This window comes from Pogona vitticeps, chromosome 2, assembly GCF_051106095.1.
Source record: "Pogona vitticeps strain Pit_001003342236 chromosome 2, PviZW2.1, whole genome shotgun sequence".
NCBI lineage: Eukaryota > Metazoa > Chordata > Lepidosauria > Squamata > Agamidae > Pogona > Pogona vitticeps.
This window is the reverse complement of record NC_135784.1, coordinates 202,655,499-202,681,921: the sequence shown is the minus strand read 5'-3', so window position 1 is coordinate 202,681,921 and position 26,423 is coordinate 202,655,499. Positions and strand designations below refer to the sequence as shown.

The 26,423-nt window shown below is 37.9% G+C and overlaps 1 protein-coding gene across 1 annotated transcript in view; it reads right to left on the bottom strand.

Moving 5' to 3' along the window:
- The window catches only part of DNAH6 (dynein axonemal heavy chain 6), a 218,245-nt gene that overhangs the window by 147,175 nt on the left and 44,647 nt on the right, over nucleotides 1-26,423 (bottom strand). Inside the window, exons 22-40 of the mRNA XM_072991952.2 lie at nucleotides 26,148-26,328; nucleotides 23,786-23,882; nucleotides 23,302-23,497; nucleotides 22,380-22,544; nucleotides 21,076-21,189; nucleotides 17,788-17,913; nucleotides 17,545-17,700; nucleotides 16,474-16,635; nucleotides 14,734-14,871; nucleotides 13,931-14,098; nucleotides 12,567-12,715; nucleotides 11,779-11,886; nucleotides 10,572-11,127; nucleotides 9,033-9,155; nucleotides 8,704-8,886; nucleotides 7,220-7,363; nucleotides 6,370-6,591; nucleotides 3,316-3,463; nucleotides 396-553 (exon numbers count right to left, since the gene is read on the bottom strand). Coding sequence (XP_072848053.2) covers nucleotides 396-553; nucleotides 3,316-3,463; nucleotides 6,370-6,591; nucleotides 7,220-7,363; nucleotides 8,704-8,886; nucleotides 9,033-9,155; nucleotides 10,572-11,127; nucleotides 11,779-11,886; nucleotides 12,567-12,715; nucleotides 13,931-14,098; nucleotides 14,734-14,871; nucleotides 16,474-16,635; nucleotides 17,545-17,700; nucleotides 17,788-17,913; nucleotides 21,076-21,189; nucleotides 22,380-22,544; nucleotides 23,302-23,497; nucleotides 23,786-23,882; nucleotides 26,148-26,328 — 3,294 coding nt within the window. The remainder of the gene's footprint in view (nucleotides 1-395; nucleotides 554-3,315; nucleotides 3,464-6,369; nucleotides 6,592-7,219; nucleotides 7,364-8,703; nucleotides 8,887-9,032; nucleotides 9,156-10,571; nucleotides 11,128-11,778; nucleotides 11,887-12,566; nucleotides 12,716-13,930; nucleotides 14,099-14,733; nucleotides 14,872-16,473; nucleotides 16,636-17,544; nucleotides 17,701-17,787; nucleotides 17,914-21,075; nucleotides 21,190-22,379; nucleotides 22,545-23,301; nucleotides 23,498-23,785; nucleotides 23,883-26,147; nucleotides 26,329-26,423) is intronic.

Here is a 26,423-nt window from a genome sequence, read left to right as displayed (position 1 = left end):
CTCATGCAGCTCTACATTTCAATAAGACATTTTCCTCTGACTCGGCTTTCCGTTCAGAAAAATTGAATTCTCAGTCCCTTTGGTATCATCACTCTGGCTAAGTGGATGTCACATCTTAAACTTAGCATGTCCTCTAGGAAATAACACAACAGGACATTTTAATCTTTGAAACATAAGAGATTTAGATGTCTTAGCAAAAACAAAGGAATTGTCACAACTTGCCTTCATTCCTTCTGATGCTTCCATCTGTGTACAGAAAGCACCATGCAAGACTTGCTCAGTTTCTCAAAGGAAGAGTGGAATACAGAAGCAATAATTATGTCTGCATTGTCATTTTAGGGACAATGTTCACATTCCTATGAGTCATGACCCTGAGTAACTAAACACAGGCTTACATGTATTTCTTTCCAGAACAGTTTCTCTCTATCATAGAACCCTCCAAAGTCCTGGTATTGTCTGAGTAGCTCAATAGGGGGCTGAGAGCCATAGCGATCCAGTTTTGGCATGTTTAGATCATCCACAAAAATGATAACTCTTTTTTTCCCTGGTGCGCCTAAGCAATAAAAGAATATGGAAACATACGGTGATCAGTTTCTGAAAAAACACTCCAAAAATGAGCATTTACACTTAAATAACTAATTAGTACACTGTATTTATCTCCATTCCTAAAGTGAAAATAGCAGATGCCAAGAAGGTCATTAGTAGTTGTCACAGTTTAATGCCAGTAAATAGAAATCCATTGTTCTGGTTTCTAATGTCCTCCCACGTATTGTTATATTCTTTATTAAACAATAATGACATTTTAATTTTTCAACAAGGATTTCAGCAACACACTATGACTAAGCAGATGTTCCGTCTTCAACTTAGCATGTTCTGGGGATTTCAAGGAGCTCAACCCACAGGCAATATCATATGTGTACCATTTGTAATACTTGCATTTCAGTCTTCTGCCTTCTTTGGATTGCTGTTTCCAACGTAGACCATTCTATGTATATGTTAGCACCCTGTTACCAGTAATATTTTCTAGACCTAGTCTAAAATCATTGGGACATACTGAATTAATACTGGAAAATATTTTCTTAACTATGTAAGCATTCTGAAATTACAGATATTTGATTTTAGGGATGGGGATAGGGCTATAATATTCAGGAATGTGCATACACTTCCGTAACCTTCTTTTCTAGTTCTTCTTTTTTGCTTTTTTCTGGTGCTGCAGTCATTGTACCGTGACATTCCTAACACAGTTTTTCCATAAATTTTAAACTTCTCTGATGAGTTACTTCTAATGATTTACATATGTGCAATACAAAACATTAACCTTTTCAGTTATACTGCATGCATTGGCATATATGCCATTATGAGGTTTCTGGTGAACCTTGATCAGAAAGTGAGAAAGGAACTAAGACTTGCAGTGTTGTAAAACCCTGGGATACTTCAGTGTGGTATACGTAGTGGTTAGAGTGATGGAGAAGGACTCACGGGGCCTAGGTTCGACTCTCCATTCAGTCATGGAAATTCACTGGGGGTGTGGAGCTGGTAACACCATTCCTTAAATGTCTCACTTACCTGGAAAGCCCTACTAGGTTAGCTATAAGTTGGTTCCAACGTGATGGTACCTATCACAACATAAAACACCGATATTGTCTTAGAACATCTATGCAGGCAAACAATATCAATTGGCTTTGAAATAGAATTAGATACTCTGTAACTTACTAGGACCAGGAGTAGTACTGGCTCTGATAAGACTAGCAGAGGCAAAACCTTCGTGTTTTTTTTCCCATTACATGTTGAATATAGTGGCAGGAATATGATAAATTTGCATTTTTGTATCTGAGAGTAGGAATTCTGCCATAAAGCCCAATATAAGGTTTACAGCCAAAATTAGGGTTGAAGAGAAAGAGGAGAGCTTGGGCAAATGGCCAGAAACAAGTGGCAGACAGGCAGATGAACAGATGCAGTTTGGATTCCATAGCTCCTCTTAGCAACATGTTGCTGAGACTGAAGAACAGTAGCAAACCCTGAAAGCTTTGACGAGCATGGAGGCTACAGAAAGTGGTTAGTGCACCATTATTATCTAAATCCTTGGCTAAGGGTTCTCTCTAAAGGTACTTCCTGCTGATGTGCCAGTTTTACATTTGTACGTATATTCACTACCTTTTCTAGTGGTCCCATGGGTAAAGAACGGCTGTTTCTTGAGGCTTCAACTGACAGAAGCTGATAAATGCATGAAGCAATTTAATTTGTGAAGGAACGTAGATTAATTTAGTATGACAGCTGGAGACAATTTTTTGCCTCCTCCTTTTCCTCAAAGCATCATCAAACACCAGAACCAAAAACAGGCAGAAGGCACCACACTGTCATCCATGAATACACTCAATGAATGAGTTTGCGTTATGATTAAAAGCAAATTGAAAGCCATTTTCCTGATTTTTGTAAATTCCTGCAAGTTTGCTCAAAAAGGTTAAGATGTCAGAAGAATAAACATAATCACAAAATCACAAAAGTATAGACCGTTACCTTCCTACTAAATGCAACAGAGTACACCTTGGAAGAATATGCAGTAGTATGACAAAGAACAAATTTGATTTTTAGGTCTACCTGTGTTATATAAAACCATTTTCCTTCAGTGGGACCCTAAATTTTGACCGAAACTCTCTTCGGGCAATGTCAATCAGTAATTACTATGACCTGAATTGACACTGCTGTGGATATTCAATGTATTCTGATGATTTTGTTCTTAGATAACACACTTGATTGGATTTATCTTTTAAGTGGAACAAATGCTATATTATTTTGTAAGCTATATGTCATTTTACATTTCATAAAAGAGGATAGCTGTCTGTGTGTCCACTGAACTACTCAATGATAGAAAATTCCCATGGATGGACCAATATATATGGGAGAGGAATGGGAAAATGACTGAAATATCTCCACATAAACAGTAAGAGTAAAATAATACAGTTTTCATTTTAACATATTGAGGTAGACATATTCAGTTTCTCAAATGTCAATACTGCCCTCCTGTGTAAAACTGGATCCACTACACCCCATTACAGTCTACATTCCATTTCATTAACTGAAGCAAACAACTTCAAAATTACAATTCTTGAGTGATCTTTTTTCCCAAGATATAATCAATCACCTTTATTTCCAAAGTCCCCCTATCATTTTAAAAGAACATGGACAGGTTTGGATGAAAATTTTGTTTAATATTAGCTGAGCAAGGGCAGTACCTATTATAAGGTGTGGCTAAATTTAAAAAGTAAAGAAAATAGAGTAAGCAGCACAATTCAAGCAAGAATTAAATATCTTTACCTAGAATATTTTTCCTTTTCTTTTCTAATTTAGACTCAATTATCTCCTGAGTTCTTGCTGAGGACGTCTGAGCAGAGAAATTTAGGTAAACAGGAACATAGCCAGCTTCTTCTTGTATTCGATTTAACAGTGCTCTTGCAACTACAGACTTCAAGTGTCACAAAAGGAGGGTGAGAACAGAATATATTATGCACAAAGTTTCATTTCTCATCTCACATCAAAGGGTTCTCCACAGAAATGCACACAGAGAAATCTAGTTTTGTTTTACTCTGTGTAGATACTGAGCTTACAATATCATACTATTAGAAATTAACATGTATAGAATTTTACCATTGTCAAATTAATAATTAATGGCAGCTTGATGATGTCTTTCATGGTAATTTACACATTTGATTTTAAAATTTCACTCATGTCAAAATATTGACAGCTCGCTTTTTCAGAATAGTAATAAAATAAATTGCACAATGATTATAGTGCATCATTCTATTCTAGCATCTTCCCTTGTTTTTTTTTTAAATATTTATTCACTTTTTAGAACTTCAGCTATACATAGTGTTCTGAGTGGCATACAGGAATAAATATTACAAAATAAACAAAATGCACGGAAAAGGAGAAAGATACATTGGGAATACATGGATCCAGAAAGAATGAGTAAAACAAGATAAGCAGTGGCCATTCTAGTAACCTATGTTGTTACTCATAAGAATTACAGAGGACTGTTCCACAGGTTACAACAAAGACAATACTCCTACATTTCTCATTGATTGTCTCATGAATCAGTTTTTAAGAGATTGGTAAAACTATGCATATCTGGGAAATATCATCTATATAAGAATTACATATGAGAAATGATTAGAGAGAGTATGCAAATATTTCTGATTTTTCTTAGTAGAGTTTCATTAGGGCAAAAGTGTTTCCCCCATAACAGTATATTTTCTATTCTTTTGTTTGCAATGTTTCAAACCATCCATATTTTGCTAAAAAGCATATATGAGTTAATTTCATCCTGGAGGTTGTCATTACAATTGCATATTAATACAAATTATTTTTTCTATAAAGCACTTTCCTTGTTGTTTGTCTTCCCAAACTCTAGTCAAACTGGTCAGCTTTACATATATGCTATATCCCACACATTCTGTAACTATTCTGTCTTTGACAAAGAGAAAGGTTTTTCCCCAGTTATTACAGATGCACATCCATGGTTTGTTAATAAATGTATAATTAATTCTACATCTTCCAGTTCCACTCTCTCTTTTACACTGGGGTCTTGACTTAAGAACGGCTTGAGTTAAGAACATTTTGACTTAAGAACCGCTCTCATAGGAAAATATTGTCTTGACTTACATACTTAGATTTGAGTTAAGAACTGAAAAAAAACCACGTGGGAGGCAGGGAAAGTGCAAAATTTGAACTTTCAGTTAACTGTTGGCCAGTGAAAAGGGTGCCTGTCTGCTTCCTCCCTCCTCCCAGCGTTTAGAGAGTGGATTGGGAGTCTTCAGACTGCCTGGTACTGCCTGGACTGTATTTTCCCTGCCTTCCCTGAACCTTTCTTGACCTAAGAAAAAAGAAACAAAATATCCCCCTCTAGTGGTCGAAGGCGGAATAGCAGCTTCCCATTAGTTTCTATGGACAGAAAAGAGCAGATACGGATCAAATGGTTTTCAATGCATTCCTATGAGAAATGCAGATTTGACCTGAGAACTTTTTGACTTGAGAACCGCCTTCCAATACGGATTAAGTTCTCAAGTCAACACCCCACTGTAAATAGCAAAACAGCTCTATCAATGCTGCATTTGACAAAATAAGTGCATCATGTTTCCAATTTCTAACTTCCTCCAAAACTGAAATCTAAACTTTTCTTGTTGACAAGTCAAAATATATGACAAATACCTGCACCTGCTAGCCTGTATTTTCAACAATAAACTGCTGGGTAGATTCTGACTATTTGTGTAATCAACTGCACTGCAAAGTCTTCCTTATGTTCTGACACTATGGGTAAAATCCTGTTGCCTTAGGGTAGTAAGTTCCACTAGAGCAAGTTCCACTAGTGTAGAACCATTGAATCAGTGTGGATTGGTGAGGCAACTTCTCTATAAGTTGTATTGATTAAGTCTACTCTAGTTTCCATTTACTACAATAAAGTAAGTCACAATTAGCAAAAGGCCAATTCAAATCAATGGAACTTACAATATTTGACTCACCAAATCCCCACTGATTCAATGAGCCTACCCTCGTGAGAATTACTACACTAAGCAACAGGATTTCAGCAAATATAATAGAAGTTATATGCTTCTAAATAGGGGTGTGTCTTTTTTTTAACTGCAATGCCCAGAATTCTTCAAGAATTTTCCATATGATTTTCCATTTATGGTAGTTGACAGTTGTTAAAGGTTTGTTTTAACTTCTCTGATAATTACATGCTCAAAATTATGTGTATTATTTAAATGAATAAAGCTTTTACTATATCATATACATTAATGTTAATGTTTTTAAAATTTTAATATTGTTGCACGCTGCTCAGAGACCACTGGTAATGGCACGGCTTAAAAATCTTGTAAATAAAAAAATAAATATTGAAAGAGCAGTATTTAACCATAATAAATGTTTTGCCTTATTATCATTACATTATGTGTTACTCTATGGCGAAGAATAGTATCATAGAAACCATTAATTTTCTCAAGGACAGAAATGAATCTCTGCAAAGTTGTTCATTCTGTTCTTCATTTTTTCTACAAATATATTTAAGATCAAAGTCAATGTGACTTTCAACACAGTGTTTTACACTACAAAACTGTTATCTGTTTATCCAAGTAGATGGATCAGCACCATGATAATATGGGTTAAATTTTCACTCCCACTATCCCAGTCAGAATTGAGCAGTGTAGACAGTGTAGACTATTCACAACAGTAAGGAAGTAAATGAGATTGCAGTGAGAGCAAAGGGCCAGATCCCTCCCCTCACATGTTCCTGATCCAACTATGTGTCAGCTGCTTACCGGACAAAAATCAAATCAAATTTACATAATCAGAGTTGCATAATCAAATACTTCTTACCTTGCCCACCCCAGTTATTCCTGTGAACAACACAGAACGTTTTACGGCCAGCAGTTTTTCCATTAGAAAGCCATAACGCACTGTATCAGTGGTAGGAACAAGCATTTCAAAAAATGGAACCGTGTTACTGTATTTAAATGCAGGTATAATTCGTTCCCAAGGATCCAGACGTTTTGTATCAAAATCAATATAAACACTCCATAAATCACCAGACGTTGGCAGCTAGAAAGATATGAGAATAATTTTTATCTTTGTCACTAACTGGGGGAAAATTGGGACATACAGGAAAAAAACGAATAATTATTTTTGTGCAGGTACATAATACTTTCAAATAATTATGTTCTATAAAAGAATAAATGATCATTGTCATTGCATCAACACATTCCCCAATGTTTCTCCTTTTTTCTCCCAATGGGCATGCACATTCATTCATTCATTCATTCATTCATTCATTCATTCATTCATTCATAGTTTGAGAAAGATTGAGTTAGTTCCCCAAAAATGTTTTCAATGCCTGAATTTAAATCATGGGGAGCAAATAAGTGGATGCATTTTTCCTCCTGACTGAGTGGTCAGAGCCACTCCCTCGGACTAGGGATTGATGACTAGGGTTTGTAAGTTACAAGGAACTAGGTTTAGGTAGCCTTTAGTCCCCAAACAAATCATAAGACCAAATATCATTTTGAAAAGGAAATTCTAATTTGAAACCAGAAACATCTGTGAAAGTACTTTTATAAAATCTGAAAGCAGGGAGGTATTTTGGTCCTCCTTGTTACGTTGTGATCATGCCCAAATGTCCTCACAAATACTATTCTGCAAAAATATGCTACCATTACAGTGTATTTCATACCTTGGCATCTGGATTGTCCTCAAACTGCTGTCTTATAAATGTATCAAATCCATCCCAATAGTTCTCAGTTAAGTTTCCACCCACTGACCACAAATAAGAAAAAACAAAAGTTTGGCACACGAGAGAATTTAGCCTTGACTGTTCCTGTAAATGCAGGAAAAAGAAAATACACAAAAACATATTTTAAAAACTCATACATAAATATCATCACTTCTTTTCACATCAAAATAATATAGGGGGAAATTCCAGGAATTTGAATTAAGTGAATTTATAATTCTCTTCTCTAGAAATGACATGCTAAGGCACATTACAAAATATAAGTTCCATAGATAAGAATCTATTTTGTGGTCAAAATTCACCTGTAGGTCAAAGCCAATGTATACAAGAACCATTATAAAGCAACAAGCAAGTACAGTTGTAGTTACTTGTTATCCTAGGTAAGGAAAGAAAATCTATCTCAGGTATGCATCGCCAGCTACCTCCAGAATGGACCACTGTAAAGTGCTCTGGGAAGGCGGGTGAGTGGGGGGCTTTGAAGTTAAAACTTCATCTAGTACAGAATGTGGGCACTCAAGGTTCCAAGAACCTAAATGATCAAACTTTTAACAGTTACTGGATCACAGAAGGACTGCATTTTTCCATGACAAAGTACAAGTGGTGCCTCGTTTAACAATGTTAATTGGTTCCAAAGAAATCACTGCTAAGTGATTTCATTGCTAAGCGAAACACGGTTTCCCACTGAAATGCATTGAAAACTGGATAATCCGTTCCAATAGGAACGAATTGCCATCCTTAAGCGAAAATCGCCATAGGAAACATCGCTAAGCGAAACGCAGTTCCCCAACTGAAATGCATTGAAACCTATTCAACGGATCTTAATGGGGGGAAAAATTACAAGAAATTAAAAAAGAGTCAGAACAAAGTCAAATTTGGTTAACAAAGGGTTTATTAAGTGCACTTTATGATTTCAAACATTTTAAACAGTAAACTTTAACTTTCTAAATAACAGAAAAACATTTAACAAACAGCAAACATGAGGCTGTTTAAACCATCGTTAAGCGAAACAGGGGACCCAAAATTTAATCGCTATGCAAAGCATGGTCCCAACCATCGCTAAGCAAAAATCGCCCACATGGACCATCGTTAAATGAAGCGTAAAAACGCTCCAAAAAAGTTGCCGCTAAGCGATTTCGTCGTTAAACGAAGCAATCGCTAAGCAAGGCACCACTGTATTGTGGTTTGACAGTGCTTGAAATATTTAGATTACCTCAACCAAAGAACAATGCAAGTCAATTTACTTTATTATTGATTGGATTATCTACAAAGGTCCACAGAGAAGTAGACACCTAAAAGGATTATATTTTTCCATGTATGTTATAGCCTATTACATTTCAACATGCAGAAAGGATACTAAGATGCAAAACATTTCCTGCTTTGTCCTGCAAACAGAAAGAGCAACCTACACAAAGAATAAATAGGCGTACCATTTTCATATTTGGTCCTCCTTTGCCAAGAAGCAGTGACTCTAATAAAGAACAGAGAGCAGTAACTTTACTGATATCCACTTGTGTAATAGCTTGTGAACACTTTTTGCGGACATATTTTAGGCCATCTTCAACATAACGACAAAAAAGTTCAAATAAATATGTTCTTGTTTCTTCATTCATCTAAAATAAAAGCAAATTAAAAAGGAAAAAAAAAAAGTAAGAAAACCTTCTCACTCCCAAAAACAAATCAGTGACGACTGAACATGTTCAGTGATTACCATAAGGAATCAAATATTGACTGACCCAGAAAACCTGGTAAAACCTACTTTTCCTTCAAGGCCTGCCATCCATGTTTTTACATAAGGGATCCACTTTAGTTCTTCAGGGTCAATGTATACCATTCCACAACGGCTTACTGTGGCAGGTGAAGCAACCCTTAAGTCTTCCACCTAGAAGTCATGAATATTGCATACATTTTATCAGTAATGTACAGCAACACTAAATTCCTGTACAGACAGATACACACAGGCACACATAAAATAGCTACAAGCGAACACAAAATGGACAGTGTTGTACGTTCAGTACAGAAAGATGCATAATTCCGAGTTACAAAGTATTTGTTCCTTTCAACCCTGAGAAGCCAGACTTGTGCTTTCATTATTTTAGCCTATCTTATACATGATGGGGAAAGCATAACCTATTAAATCTCATCTCAAACAAATATCATACAGAGAGAGAAGCTTTGCTGCATTTAGCTGAGTAAACAGTGACACAAGCAAATAGAAAACTTTACCGCCAGGTAGCAACACCACATACAATTATATTTCAATAAACTAAGAATAATGTATGAAAGAGTAAGGTTGTATGTGGACTAAATAATAGCTGAAATCCAATAGCGTAACTTACACTATGTAAGACAGATGACATCACCAGCTATTATAGTTTTTTAAAAATTAAAAATGTCTGATTCCCTGCCCCCACCCCAAGGTTCCTTGGGATACCTTTTGTTGTGGGAAAGCTGGTGGGTGCCACAGGATTAGGAGGGGAATCTTTGCTTTCCCCAAACTGCTGCTGTCAGTAAAATTATTTGGTCACTGTTGATTTTTGGAAGTTAAAGTCTTTTCCCTGTATTCCCAAATTCTAGAACATAGAATGAGATTTCAGCTTTTTGTAGTGAATGGGTTTTGGTAGGTGGGAATTTAACTGAGTTCTCTGAACTGAGTCAAACTACAGCTGAAGAGTATTGAGCCATCATAGAATCATGAAGTTGGAAGGGTCCTATAAGGCCATCGAGTCCAACCTCCTGCTCAGTGCAGGAATACAAATCAAAGGATATCTGTCAGGTGGTTGTCTAAGTTTCTCTTGAATGTATCCAGTGTTGGAGTACTCACCACCTCTTGAGGTAATTGGTTTCATTGTTGTACTGCCCTAACAGTTAGGAAGTTTTCTGATATTCAACTGAAATCTGGCTTCCTGTAACTTGATTGATCAAGAACAGGCCCTGCCCCTCCTCTTAATGACAACCATTCAAGTATTTGAAAAGTGCTATCATATCTCCCCTCAGCTTTCTTTTCTCAGGGCTATACACACCCAGTTATTTCACTCTTTTTTCATAGGACTTGGATTCCAGGCCCCTGCACATCCTTGTTCCCCTCCTCTTCGTGACCCCATGGACAAGAGCACACCAGGCCCTCCTGTCTTCCACTGCCTCCCGGAGTTGGGTCAAATTTATGTTGGTAGCTTCCACTGTCCAACCATCTCGTCCTGTCGTCCCCTTCTCCTCTTGCCCTCACACTTTCCCAACATCAGGGTCTTTTCCAGTAAGGCATATTAGGAAGTAATTTAATCATAAGAAAGAAAAGTACCTCAAACATCATGTGAATTGAAGGGGTGAGTTTGATTCTTTCACTGTTAGCCAAACACAGCATCTTGTTATCATCCAAAACAGTGTTTAGGTTTTCAATCCATAAAGCATCCACAGGTCCATCACTGATGATCCATTTATGATCTTCAGATGTGTCAACTACAGCGGCTCGAACACTAAGAGCCATTAATCCATCTTTCCATTCCAAGGTTAAATTGTTAACTTCACCATATAGTTCACCCATTGTAATTGATTTAGGATTCAGAACATATGTTTTCACGGGCTGATAGAAAGGTTTGTTCTCACCCGCTTCATACAGAGCTCCTAGAGTATCAGCCAGAATTTGGTAAACTGTAGTTTTTCCACCTCCTGTTGGTCCAACAAGCATGACACCATGCCTTACCAACATGGTTTCATATAGTTGTATGACTTTGTGAACCATGGCATCTTCAGGCTGTAATCCTTTGGAAAGCATGACATCTATTATTGTTGATTGTAGCACTCCATAATCATGCTCTGGGATTATGACTCCAGGAAAAAGGTCAGATATGATCCCACTAAGAGAAACAAACACAAAACAAAACATTTGCTCATTTGTCTAAAGAATTTCTCTTTTATTTAGCTTACACTCAGGCAGCTGTAAAATGACTGAACAGGATAAACATGCTAAATATTTTATGTTGCGGAAAGAAAATTATTATTATAACATGGTTAACATTAGTATTTCACTACATTTTTATTTGCATGTGTTTTAGATCCATTTCTGAGACACCTAAGGTCCCTTTTCCAGGGGAAAGGTATCATAGTAATTTGTTAAACAAATAAAGAATGCCTGGATTAGGCTACAATTTTATATCAAATTAGATGTGAGTAAGCTCTAGTGAAGTTAATGGGACTTACTTCTAAGTAGACAAGAAAAGATTGTTACGGATTATAAAAATTGTTTTGGACGTATAGACTTATGTACAATTAAAACAATGCCTTGCAGAGTCAAGATAAAAATACTCTACACATAAATATAACAAAACCAATAAATACAAAAATCAGTTTATTCCCATTTATAAAAAACAATGTATGTTACTCCAGCATTACATTTTGGCTGAAGTTCCCTAACCCTGACTGGTTTTTAAATTAGTACTTCCAAAACTAACGGAAGAGTCAAATTCATATATGAAAAAATAAACATCTTGTGATAAATAATAAAGTACCTGAATAAAATGGCATCATCTGTAAGAAATTTTGGGAGGTTGGAATCTCGTAGTGCTCTTATTAATACAACATCCTCATTTAAATCTGGATTCTCTCTCTTTAATGACCTAAAATTATAGGAAAAAATTAATCATTACTATTACCATGTTATCCATTATCATCATACTGTATCATCATACAGTTATAACACTGTACAAGATCAGTAAAACAGCTTTTATAATACAGCAGTCCCTTACTTCCTGTCTGGAACCTTCTTTTGCAAATCTCTACAACTGTGAAGGATCTTGAACACAGACATACTCATACCACACACTCATACTCACCAAGGCAAACACAGCTTATTAGATCTATAAAACCTTATTTTTTAACAGAAAACAGCCTCAGGACCATGGGCTGCGTTCTGCTTGCTGTATATGTCTACTATAGATCACTACAACTTGAAAATATAAGTAGGTGTAGATCTACACTAAACCCATATGGTCAGGGCAGTCTCATTTCCTGTACTGTAGTATCTTCCACCGGTGCAGTTCACTGGCCTTTCCCCCAATAATCAAGGCAAGATATATTTAAAAAAAACTGCACAACATGAGCTCAGTGTATGTGTCAGAGCCCTGCAGAACTTTCATTTTTTTGCAGCCCATATCTGTGAACACATAATAATCATATGCAACAGGTGTAATCAAAATGTTGGTCTTGTGCTTTTGAGGTAAATTAAAAGTCTCAAATTTTGAATCCAATAAAATTATAGATATGTATAAAGTGTCTCATACAGCATATGGTTTCTTACCCAGCCATTACTAAGACAGATTTGACAGCTCTCATTCCAAAATCATAATGGTCCTGTTGAGAAAGCTGTTCACTACAGAGTTTGTACATTTGAGTCATCTTTCTTGCAAGTGTTTTACTTGATTCAAAGCCTTCTGAATATAAAATAACCTGTAGCACAAAAAAAAGAGAGAAAGAGAGAGATGCTGGCTCTTCTTAACAAAAACAAATAATATAAATATAAAAATAAAGTTTATGCATAACCAGAGCATCAAGCAAGCATAAAATCTGATTCCAAGTGTTCTGTTTGCTTTGGCACAGGTTATGACGCATGGTAGTACTAAACGGAGACAATATAGTTTATATTTATTACTTGCTCTGAAGCCCACAGCTCTTGCTATGAGACATGTTTTGACTTAATTAATCAGAGACAAATTATTGTGATCTAGAATCTATATAAAAGTAAATTTTCACAAGCATTTTCATTACCTAAAAATGGTCTGCTCAGTGATAAAATAACGAGGAGTTACCATGAAAGCTAGGAAGGAACAAGGTGGGGAAACTAGAATCTGATCATACCTTACAGATAACCTACTATTAGAAGAGGTAATTTCTTAGCTGCCAAAGATGTTTGATTATTATCTAATACATGCAAATTAGTGTGGTTTATTTTGTGACTGGTCTTTTTGGAGCTCATTGTCAGCTTTGTCTGCAAGTTTGATTTCCTAGACTTGCAAGTCTCTGAAACACTAACGTTATTTTAGTTCTAACAATAGATCATCTGTAACAAATTGTTTGGTTTCCAAAAACTTCAGAAACTAGGCAGTGCTTTCTATCTGAGGTTTAGTGACACACACTAAAATAAACAAGGAAAATAACTATGTCCTTCCCCTCTTTCTCCATAAGAATTGCAAACCCTACATATGCTGAACAGGCAAGGCAGGACAAGGCCTTTAGCAAGGGTCTATAGGAAGAAGCAGAAGTGACTTTAAACTCCTGGGGCAAAGGCATCACACTATCTAATCTGCTCAAGGTTCTCTGGGATGGAAATTACACAAGTCCCATTCTTAGGGTAATTGAAAGGTCAAATAGTTGGGAACGAATGAAAAATATATTCATTCATTGTTAAAAGACAAAGAACAAAGGGTTAATTGGGTCTACAGTTCTCTGATCTATGCAGTCAACAGACCAAATTATGAGCGCTCATTTCCAAGATGAGATTCTGAAGTACACAGTGAAACAGTGGTTTTAATCTAGTTTTGTTACAAATAAAGCAGGTTAACAGCTCTCAATACAGGAACTGATACACTTTGAATTATTCTCCTACCATAACACTGTTCTCAAAACATCTTTGGCAGCTGCTTATTATATTAATTTGAAAGATACCTCAGCGATCAAAGCATAATTGGGAACCATCATTGCAAATGGTCTAAAGAGTGCTTTTAGATTGTCAGGCAACTCCGTTCGTCCAGCATAGCCAGGATTCATTGTAATGAAGGCTGCACAAGTCATTATCAATTTTATTTCACGCCCCTCAAACATAAATCGTGACAGCTGTTTTGAAAGAAATAAGGAAAAAAATTACATTTAAACAATAATTAAAAACATGCAACAAAGCATCCACTGTCCCAAAAGCATGGATATTTGTTTGTTTAAAATATTTTTACCCTTCCTTTTTTTCTCAAAAAGGACCCAAAGTGGTTCATATCATTAAAAGACAATATTAAAAGCTAAAAACAGTAAGTACACAAATATTATGAAGAACAAACAGATGCCACCACTAAAAGACTGTAAACAAAAGCAACACCAAAAATTGATTCAAAGCAGGAAGGCACAACAATCCATTTACTGTAAGAACTCTACTAAGGAAGCCAGTCACTAAGGGAAAACCTGCCTGAAGACCAAGTTATTTTCCTTCTTGCAGGACAGCAAAGATGGGGTCAGCCTGGCCTCCTGTGGGAAGGAGTTCCTGAGTTTGGGAGCAGCAACAGAGGAGACTCTCTCCTATGTCCCTGTCAAATGCACCTGTGAGGGTGGTGGCACTGAGAAAAAGGCCTCTCCTGGTAATCTTAATAGCTGAGCAGGCTCATAAAGAGAGACACAGTCCTTGAGATAGCTCGGATCCAAGCTGTTTAGGGCTTTATAGGTTAAAAACAGCACTTTGAATTATGCCCGGAAATGGAAATTACCTTTGCAGCTTTAGCATTCCTAATAGTAATCAACTGTTGTGCAATAACAGACAGAACTTCAATATCAATTCGGTTAAATTCATCAAAGCAGCACCATGCTCCAGATTGTGCTAAGCCACTAAAGAAACGCCCCATCATCTGAAAGAAAAAATTAATATTCTACTTAGCAGGACTCAGTCATGTGCCTCTAATCACACAAGTTTCAAGCAAAATAAATTTCTTGTAGCATGTAGAACGAAAAAAGATATTTTTCAGCTAACATGAAGACTACATTACATGTCCTCAGGTCTATGGGGATGAATACTTAAAACGCACTGTTCTAAACTTCTATGCTAACATATTATTTATTGTACTTACATTTGAAATGTATACTTTGTTAAAGATAAAAAATTTAATGGATGGCAAAAAAACTTCTATGCTAACATATTACAGTGGTGCCTCACTTAACGATTGCCCCGCTCTACAATGAAATTGCTGTACGCTTAGGTTTTTACAATCGCTTTTGTTTTAAATGCTTTTTTTGTTTAACGATGATCGCTTCCCTGCTTCGGGGACTGATTTTCGCTTTACGACGATCAAAAACAGCTGATCGTCGGGTTTCAAAATGGCTACCGGCTGCTTAAAATGTCTCCCCTCTGTGTTTTTGGATGGATTCCTCGCTTTACAGGCAGTGAAAATGGCCGCCCCATGGAGGATCTTCACTGGACTGTGAGTTTTCAGCCCATTGGAACGATTGAGGGGTTTTCAATGCATTTCAAAGGGCTTTTTTATTTCACTTTACGACATTTTCGCTCTACAGAGATTATGCTGGAACGAATTAACATCGTTAAGCGAGGCACCACTGTATTTATTGTACTTACATTTTGAAATGTATACTTTGTTAAAGATAAAAAATGTAATGGATGACAAAAAAAATTATATTTGTCTGTACATCTCAGCCTTAACAAATTCACCGTTCACAGGTGTTGCTGTTTTTGCAACGGGGCAATAAACTAAGACTGTAAATTACTGTTTCACGTTCTCTTGTGATTCTTCACTTGTAATCGTATTTTAACACTATACAATTTGATGCTAGTTTTTTGCATCACTGTTGTCCATGCTGCTCACCTGGACATGAACAAAAATGAAACCACTCACATGGCTAAGAGGCGCTTGTGGTGCCTTCACAGATCTTTCCCTCCAACTTAATTCTGCGTAGGAGAAGGCTCCTTTTTGCATCACTTGTTCCCATCCACCCACCAATTCAGCAGTGTTGCAAGAGAGGGTACTACTGATGTTTTGACCCCATCAAATGAGAGACAGAAACACACCACTCTTAGCAAGGTACAGCTAAGAATCAACTTGAATAACAGTGTGACCTAAAAATCTTTCCCAAATACTTCTAGCCCATCATTTCCATCTAACATTGTTTCTATAGCCAGCCAGCCAGTTTCTAATACACGAAGGGTCCAAATTGTTAACAAACATGTTCTTCTGCTTGCAATCAAAGAGATAGGGCATCATGAAAAATAATTCCCTTAAATCTCCATAAATTTATCTATTACTGATTTAAAGTTTCATTGTCGCCTAGCCTGTACTCTCTATTGCATCTAATATATAACTATTTCTGTGCGCAAAGAAAATTGATGTATATTTTTCTGTTTATAAAAAATTATGCACTGAAAGTCTCTATAACAAGAAAATACTCGAGAATGCTAATTCACATGCTCACATTTTTGTTAACATATCTGGACTTCATACCTTGTAATCCAAGCCATCTGAACAGTTAAACACAACACATTGGATGGCGAGTGCTTTTGCAAGATCTTTAGTAGTCTCTGTTTTTCCAGTACCAGCAGGCCCAGCTGGGGCTCCCCCTAGATCAAGCTGCAATGCTCCCATAAGGCAGAGGTAACATCGATCCTAATTAAACATGTAAAAACTGTCAGTGCTTGGGCATTTAATACTAGAATGAAATATGACAGAATTATAAGAACCCAATTGTCTATCTTCAGGGAACTGCATAGGTAACAACAAGGAGGTGAAATTAGTGGAATACCCTCATTCTATCTGCAGTTCATGCAGTGGAGTTTATCAATCAACAGTTGCTCCTCTGTTGACCACTTTCCCAAGCCAACCTACCCATTAATCCAATGGAACAATGGAGAGTCAGCACCCTACTGAAGGTGGTGCTGAAATGCATGTTCTGGTTAGGTATCAAGATGAATGAGATGGCATAGTCATATGCTTTACTATCTTATGAACCATAGCAGCACTGCATCGGGGCTGCACAGCCAACCTTGTGTTGCCATCTATTTTCTTCTGGTCACAGCCAGAACCTTGCAACCTTCTCCTTTTCTATGATACTTCTTTAAACTCTGACTCTTCTACCTCCTCTCCCCACAACTCAGCCTCCCCATCAAAATCCCAGCAATGGAGAAACAGATGAGAATATTTAATTCTTCTTAATCTATTTTAATTACCCTTTGAAGCAAAGCCTCCTGCTATATTAATACTACTCTCTTCTGTGCCTTCACCATCCTACCCATTCTCCGTTACTGCCATCTGTTTCTCTTTTTTTCACGTTTGACAAGTGATACAGCACTGAATTGAAATTACACATTATTAGCCTAGTGCACTCCTTTCCATGTCTTTTTTTGTGTGTGTGCACGTGTGTGTGTGGATTTTTTAAGAGCCACGTGGGTGTAAAAACTCTCTTTTCATATCAGCAATAAGAACTTTGGGGAGGTTGCTTATAAGAAAATCTCACAAAAAGGCTCAAGAGCTCTTGTATTTGACGGGGCATGTATGAAGATTAGATGAAGGTCTTACCGTGAGCGGAGTTATTACTAATCTTGGGCATGCGCCCAGATATTCATAAGCATATGTATATTGGGATAAGGCCATTCTAGCCACACAGTTATCCAGATCAAGGTCCCAATAGTAGCGCAGTTGTCTTTGCCAGTCAAAATTATCAACAGAATCCACCTTTACAAAACACAACATAAAATGTTTATTAGATCCTTATTTTAAATGTGGAAATCTAGAAATACGATTTAAACAATGCTACTGTACCCTTTGTGCTACAAGTTCAGTAACAATGTCCCTTGCATGTACATCGATTGTTATGAGCGCTGTTATGATATTTCTGTGGAGTTTGGGAAGGTTGCCACGAACGAGTGAAGCCAGTGCATTTAATCTCTATAAAATCAGAATAAGGAAAATGTTACAATTATTTTTCTACTTGATTCAATATAGTAACATTTAAAAATGTAAAGGTCCACACATTCAGCTGACCTGAACAAAAATGAGCCAAAGAAAAGGGAGTGGGTAGGGAGTGATTTTCATCAGCACTGAAAGCTGCATGCTTGTTTACCCATTTTTTTCTGAGATCACTATGGAACAGGATAAAAGTGGTTAACTATTTAGGAAATGGTGTTTCTTGCACTTTCCACTATGACAATATAAGAAATTGGCATGAATCCAGATTGTCAGATTGTGCTGGATTGGCGTACCAGTGCCACAAGAACCCACCCCCTGGCCAGATTTGGAATTGGAATTGAAATGTGCTCTGTTCCTTCTCCTCTTTCATCATTTAACCAGTTGTGGCAGGAGCACAGACTTCCCTTCTTTGCCTCCTCCAGCAGCTGCCCACTAAGATGATGAAGTGGGACAGGGATTGCTGCAGCACTGCCTTTGAGTGGGCAGCTGCTGCAAGAAGTGGAAATGATCAAAGAGGAGCAGGAGCAGAGCGTGTACTGGCTGATGAGTGGGAAAATCCAGCCAGAGGGGTTTGGAACAGGACTGTGCAGCACCTGTGATGCCAATATAACGATCCAGCATGATCTGATGATCTGGATTCGTGCCCATCTCTAGTCAGTATGTATTCAGTTCTGACATAAATGGACCTGTGAGTCAAGAAAATGCAACAAAAATGAATTACTTTTGCAGCTATCCAGAATTATGGTTTAATATTTGAATACCATTAGGGATGGGCAGAAATGACCAAACTGGTGGTTTGTGCCAGTTTGGTTTTCAGCCTAACAAGTGTTTGGCACTTCCCAGCTCCCTTCTTCTGGTGGGTACTCACTCAGAGACAGTACCTGGAGGAGGTGGGCCATAAAAAAAGAACCGGCAGAAACCACTGATTCAGTGATGCCTATCTCTAAATACCATCAAAAGAGTACATATGCTCCATTTGTGCTGTCATTATATTTTTTGCACATACAACAGTAAAATTATTGTATTTATTACAATAATTATAATCCCTGTGGATGAAGCCCAGGTACGTTTTTCTATGGGTGTTTTGCTGAAGCCTTTGTTCTGTGGGGGGGGGAGTTGCTTGTTTTCTCCCTTATCACATGGGCCAAAGAGAGTATGGCTCAATAAGAAGCTGACGACACATATGAAGATCCAGGTTTATAGAGCCTGTGTTCTAAGCACACTCCTGTACTGCCAGGTGATACCAAAAATCCGTCGGAGGCAACACATATGGAAGGTGTTCAGCTTCCTCTCCTGCCGTGCACAAATGGTCCAGGACTCACTGCAGTACAGGAGTGTGCTTAGGACACAGGCTCTATAGACCTCGATCTTCGTATGTGTCGTCAGCTTCTTATTGAGCCATACTCTCTTTGTGAGTCTAGAGAACATGGTAGCTGCTTTGCCAATGCGTTTATCCAGCTCGACATCCAGAGACAGGGTGTCAGAAATGGTTGAGCCCAGGTACACAAAGTCATGAACAACCTCCAATTCTTGTGTGGAGATGGTAATAGAAGGAGGTGAGTCCACACCCTGGCCCATGACTTGTGTTTTCTTCAGGCTGATTGTTAGTCCAAAGTCTTGGCAGGCCTTGCTGAATCGATTTATGAGTTGTTGGAGGTCTTCAGCAGAGTGGGCAACAATGGCTGCATCATCTGCGAAGAGGAAGTCCCGCATGCATTTCAGTTGGACTTTGGTCTTCGCTCTCAATCTAGAGAGATTAAAGAGCTTTCCGTCTGATCTAGTCCGGAGATAGACACCCTTGGTTGCAGTTCCAAAGGCATGGTTCAGCATGACAGCAAAGAAGATCCCAAAAAGTGTTGGTGCGAGGACACAGCCCTGTTTCACTCCGCTTTGGATGTCAAAGGGGTCTGATGTTGAGCCATCAAAAACTACAGTGCCTTTCATTCCCTCATGGAAGGATCTGATGATGTTAAGGAGACGGGGTGGACATCCAATCTTGGGAAGTATTTTAAAAAGGCCATCCCTGCTAACCAGATCAAATGCTTTTGCAAGGTCTATGAAGGCCACTAAGAGTGGCTGTTGTTGTTCCCTGCATTTCTCCTGCAGCTGTCGGAGGGAGAATGCCATGTCAGTGGTGGATCTATTAGCTCGGAATCCACACTGTGATTCTGGATAGACTCTGTCTGCAAGAACCTGGAGCCTCTTCAGCACAACACGGGCAAGCAGCTTCCCTACAACGCTAAGAAGAGAGATGCCACGGTAGTTATTGCAGTCATCCCTGTCGCCTTTGTTCTTGTACAATGTGACGATGTTTGCGTCCTTCATGTCCTGTGGGACTCCACCTTCCCTCCAGCAGAGACAAAAGACTTCATACAGTTCAGTGGTGATGATCTCCTAGGCGCTGTTCCAAGCCCTCCATACAGAGCACGCTACCATAGTCTTTCGAGACTGAAGGATGCCTAACTATATTCCCTATTTATATGAGACATTTAGAACTATTAGCTCCAAAATACATCTGCAATATGGGCTACCTTACAACAGCACCTTACAACTTGTAATCACTTTGTGATATTAAACATTAGGGTGATCATATTTGATTGTAATACTGTCATAATACTGGGAGAAAACAAGTATGTTAATATAACTGTATTATTCAAGATATGCCTCTTCTTAAGTATGTAACATAGCAATAGGAATTTGTCTTGGAATGTTATTTGGATAAAGAACTCTTCACCCAAACCCTTAAATATTTCTGCATTATAGACATCAAACCTGAATGTCATGTAGATAGAAAATGCATCATATATTTACCTAGGAGAATATATTTTTAAAAAGCTACAGTAGAATTACTGTATCCACAGGATCAGTATCTGCAGTTTCAGTTATCCACCACATGAAAATATTAAATAAAATACTCCAGAAATATTCATTTCCAATTACCAGAACTGGGCACTATAGGGAACCAGAGACTATGCTATATATAAGGTTTGCATATCCATGGTTTTCAGCATCCATAGGAGGGATTGGAATCAATCCCTTGCAGATGCCAGAGTCCTTTTGTATACCTACTTTAGCATAAAAATCAGCATAATCCGTTTCAGTTCCCTCCCACTGAATCCCTTAAAAGGAATGAGTATGGACCTCAAAGTTCTCATTTTCAAATTCTTCTAAAGCCTCTAAATGATCATGATCATCGCCTTCTAAACACTGAGTCAAATCACGGCACCACATCAGCTGAGAAATGGTCAGCACAACCTGTGGATAGACAGACAGACAAACAGGTAGGTAAAAAAGCAAATGCTTCTTGTGTCTAGAATTGATATCAACTTTCATTAACAACACATTGCTTTTTCTGTATTAATCTACTGTGATTTCTTTGTTGCCCAAACCCTTTCCTGTACAGAGCTTTTGTGTAACAACTATCTTGTCCTCAATCACTTCAATGGGTTTTGTGCAAGAGTGTCATTTTGTTAATCTCTACCACCTGTGTGAACAGTTCCTAATTTTCACTTGGTATAAGCAGTTGCAAATACAGTCGTGCCCCGCTTAACGATTACCCCGTATAACGATGATTCCACTTCACGACGATGTTTTTGCGATTGCAATTGCGATCACAAAACAATGTTTTAAATGGGATTTTTTCGCTTTGCGAAGTTCAGTTCCCTGCTTCGGGAACCGATTCTTCGTATTACAACAATCAAAACAGCTGATCGTCGCATTTTCAAAATGGCCACCGGGTGCTCAAAATGGCTCCCCATTGTGTTTTTGGATGGATTCCTCACTCTACAGGCACCGAAAATGGCTGCCCCTATGGAGGACGTGGTGGCGCTGTGGGCTAAACCGCAGAAGCCTGTGCTGCAGGGTCAGAAGATCCGGCAGTCGTAAGATCGAATCCACGCAACGGAATGAGCACCCGTCGCTTGTCCCAGCTCCCGCCAACCTAGCGGTTCGAAAGCATGCAAATGCGAGTATATAAATAGGGACCACCTCGGTGGGAAGGTAAACAGTGTTCCGTGTCTAAATCACACTGGCCATGTGACCACGGAAAGATTGTCTTCGGACAAAACGCTGGCTCTATGGCTTGAAGAGCGGGATGAGCGCCGCCCCCTAAAGTCGGACACGACTGGACAAAAAATTGTCAAGGGGAACCTTTACCTTTATATGGAGGATCTTCGCTGGACGGTGAGATTTTCAGCCCATTGGAACACATTGAACGGTTTTCAATGCATTTCAATGGGCTTTTTTATTTCACTTTACGACGTTTTCGCTCTACAGCGATTTCGCTGGAACGAATTAGCATCGTTAAGTGAGGCAGCCAGACAAGCTACAGAGTGCTTATTTCAAAATTTCCACTTCTGGAAATGTAGGTGCATTCAATTTTAGTGGGGGTATTATAGCAAGCAACAAAGCATCTCTAGGATAAAGCACCAAATTTATTTTGTTACCTGAGAGGGATGTCCAGCAACAACCCACTCTACTCTTTCTTTTATCTGATAATCAGCAATGGCAGCTTTGCTGAGACGTCTGAGGGAATTAAACATTGCTTCTTCAACTTTACCCAGCCAGTCTTCGACATTTCCTCTGGCTTTAAGTCCCTTTCCTAAGCCAACCTAAAAAGGGAAGTCTTACACTTAGTGTAAAGCAAACATTTTAATATTTATAACTTGGAAGCATATTCTTATTCAAAATATTGATGACATCACACAAGCTATTGCACAGGCGTCACTGTGGCATGAACAATATTATTGCAGAGTAATTTCTAAATGTTGCACAGGTACACATATGTTTGTTCCCTCTGAAATGCTCAACATTTAGAATCAAGATTACTCTCAATCAAATCATAAATTATTTAGCAATCAGTTCCCATCATTCTATCAATGATCCCATCATCTGTAATATTCTGGTGCTTAGCTGAAGCCATATAAAAATTTTAAAAGCTTTCTAAAATGGGACTACTGTATTTAAAGGTGGAAATGTGAAAAGATGAGCAGATTTGAATTTCAAGAACTATTACATCAAGTGTAGGGAAGATTTACTCATGGGTGACTTATAGACAGAGAAGGCGAGAGGCATCAATCCAAAATTTCAGATGCCCTTTGCTCCAATCAGGAGGTGTCCATAGATTTACATACTTTCCCCCTTGGAACTGAAGGATTGTCATTCTCTCCCAAAATAAACCCTAAAATGTATGACACAAATATAACTCTCTACTGACTGGAAAACCCAACTTCAGCTCCTCATATGGGATAGTCAGGATTCTACTGATGCAGACTCTACAGGAGTGTGGAATGAGTCTATTCTCACATGGAAATACAAACATGTTATCTACTATAATAGGCATTTTACTAGAATTGAATAATTTCTTACCCTCTCACCTTCAGGTGACAACATTGCTAATATATCATTCGTAAGAACCTTTTCTTCTCCCTCAGCTGGAGCCATATAAGCAAATTCTAATTTGGAGATTGAATCAAAGCACTTCCTTAAATGAGGTTGAACAGCTTGAGGATTACGAGTCTGAGCCAAAATCTCCAAAAGCTCGTCATTTGATAAAAAGTAAAATCTGTACATAAATAATATTGAAAATGTTAAAAATGAATACATGAAAAAAAGGCTCATTGTATGCTTAGTTCCAAGGTATATTTCATATTGAATGTGAGAGCTAACTTTAAGATAATTTCTACCTCTTAATGATACTGAATAAATCAGAGCTTAGAAAAATTAATTCTTTAGATTAAACTTGCAGAATACATCAGTCAGCTTGGCTATCAGAAAAGGATCCCCGCCCCCAAAGCTCTGGAATAAATCCATAGAGCAAATGGTTTAAGTATCTTGTAAAATTTTAACAAACCTTGGGAAGATTACTCTCTTTGATTCCAAGTACGCCTCAAGGCATTTCTGAATCTGATCTAGAAGAGCATTGTTATTCTGAAAGGTCTCCAAAAGTCCTGTGCAAAAGAAAGAACAAATAATAAAGTTGGACAACAAAAATGTACATATGCATACATATGCATATACATACAAAGGAGAAATAAAAATGAGGACATTATTTGAAACATAATGAAAAACTTTAAATGTTATGTGCTATACTTTCTATCCTTCTATAATACTAAATATTATGAAATCCAATAGGTTTGAAAAAGTTGTTGATTCAGTGTCTCACCTTGTGACTTGCATAAGCATTCCAATTTCTAATTCAACAATATAGAGGCATGCAGTGTGGCCAATATTTTCATCCTATTCCTCTAGAAAGATTCTAACTTGTATAGAGACTGCATGTGATGGCAAACCAAGATCCTTTATTGGCCCAAACCTTGTTATCTAGCAAACTGCACTAGAGTAGAGGAGTGGAATCAAAAGAGATTTGGTGAGTCATCTCCCCCCTTATGTTCCATTGATTCAAATGGCCCTAATCAATTACAACTGTAAGCTACTATGCTAAAGTAAGTTGCAGTTAGAGTACGCCCACTTGTATCAATGGAACTTATGGATGAATTGACCCACCAAATCCCCACTGATTCCATGGATCTATTCTACTCTATGTAAGATACAGGATTTTAGCATTACATGGTAGGGTTGGTCAATGGAAGGAGTGCATAAATGAAATCACAATTGGGTACACATCCAGAAATGCAATTACCTTCTCATTAATGAGTAGTGGTAATCATGTACTCACTCACACAAACACACACACACCCATATTCATAACACACATCAAACAGTTGAAATACAGGTACACAAAATTTCAGCTTTACAGTGTTACCTTTTTCGTATTTGTCACTTACTTCCCAGTGTTGTTTTTTTATTTACAGCCACTAGCTTATTTTGTTCTCCCCTTAAAAGCAGCAGCAATATATTTAGCTATTTGTTCTGTCATTACTTTGTGTCTACCTTCCAGAAAATATGCAGCACAGAATCTAGTTGTCCTTCCCAACAGCGGAATGAGTAACAGCTCTATAAAAGAAGCCTTAAACCTATTATACAAACTACATTCCAAGAGGACATGTGCTATAGTCCTAAACAACAGAGACAACACCTCAAATTAAAGGGAATTACTTTAGTAGTGAAGATTCTGCTCATGACTTGAGTTTGATCCTGGGCTCAAATAGCCAGCTCAAGGTTGAGTTAACCTCCCATTCTTCTGAAGTCAGAAAACTGTGTACCCAGTTCAAAGAGTGAGGTGGGGGCAATGTGTAGCCTGCATAATTAAATTGTAAGCCACCCAAAGAGTGGTTTAAGCACCACGGGGTGGTGTATAAGCAGCACACCTTCCTTTTTTTTAAAATAATACACAATGATTAGTCAAAATGGGGTAAAAAAGTGTTGGGAAAATTTGATGTGTATTTTATGAGTGAGATAACAGTAATTAAGACAAAAGAGGGCTCAGTCACAGCACTACAGACTTTTTAAAAATTATACTAAAACAATTAGATTATGGTATGTGATACTTGCCTTTTTTGAAATTCAAAGTTTACAGCTTTCTGTTGCCTGACCTGTTTCCTGCATGCCTAGGAGCCATTCTGGGTAAAATTCAATACCTGATAAAATCTCTGGATTTCTGCAAAGCCTTCTTCCCATGACACCTCCCTACATCACCCTTGTTTCCTATTTGTAATATTTTGCCTGATGGAAGGATCTGTACTTCTTGACAGCTTGGCCAGTCATTCTTGTGGCTTTTTGGTGGGCCTATTAATAGCACTACCATAATGTGGATTTTGGAGTTTTTTTTAATGGCCTATTGTCAAAGTATTGAAAAATTTACAGGCCTGAACAGAAAAGAGCAGAAGTAATAATGAGCTACCATGTTGTACAGGTGTGTGATTTGCTGAGTCACAGTGACTCTGGAGAGGTGGTGCCTTGGATGATGCAACCTGAGTACAACATTGCATGACCCTGCTTTGACTGGATAAGAGCAGAGGCTCAACTGTATATATATGCACTGTATAGAGAACATGTACCCTCCACCTTCTTTTGATGATGCCATGCTGTCATGCTGCTACTTTCTACACTCGTACATATGCCGTAAATACACATGCTGGAGAAAGCTGAATGTGTCTGCATGCGTTATTTCGCCTTAAAGACCTGAAAATACTAACTCTGCTGGATTCTACACGGGTTCGCGGTAACACCTATGATATACCATGGCATTTTCCCTTTTCATGCAAACAAAACATTTTATGGAAATAATATGTATTTTAGACATGTGTATTCACCAGGCTGAGTTGCTGCTCGTAGGGCGTTGGGAAGACGATTCACTTTTCTCATAACTTCCTTCCAAGACTTGTCCACTTGCAAGAACATCTTGGCTTCTGCTGGCAGCTGTCGTTGAATATCGGGAGCACTGAAAATACTTTCCAGATATAGCCAATTTCTCTGACATGTCAGCCATTCTTCCTAGAAAACATGAAAGCATTCTAAACAATCTTTTAAAGCAGAAAAACACAACAAATTTTGTAGAAAAAAATAAACTATTTTGTTGCTTATTGTTG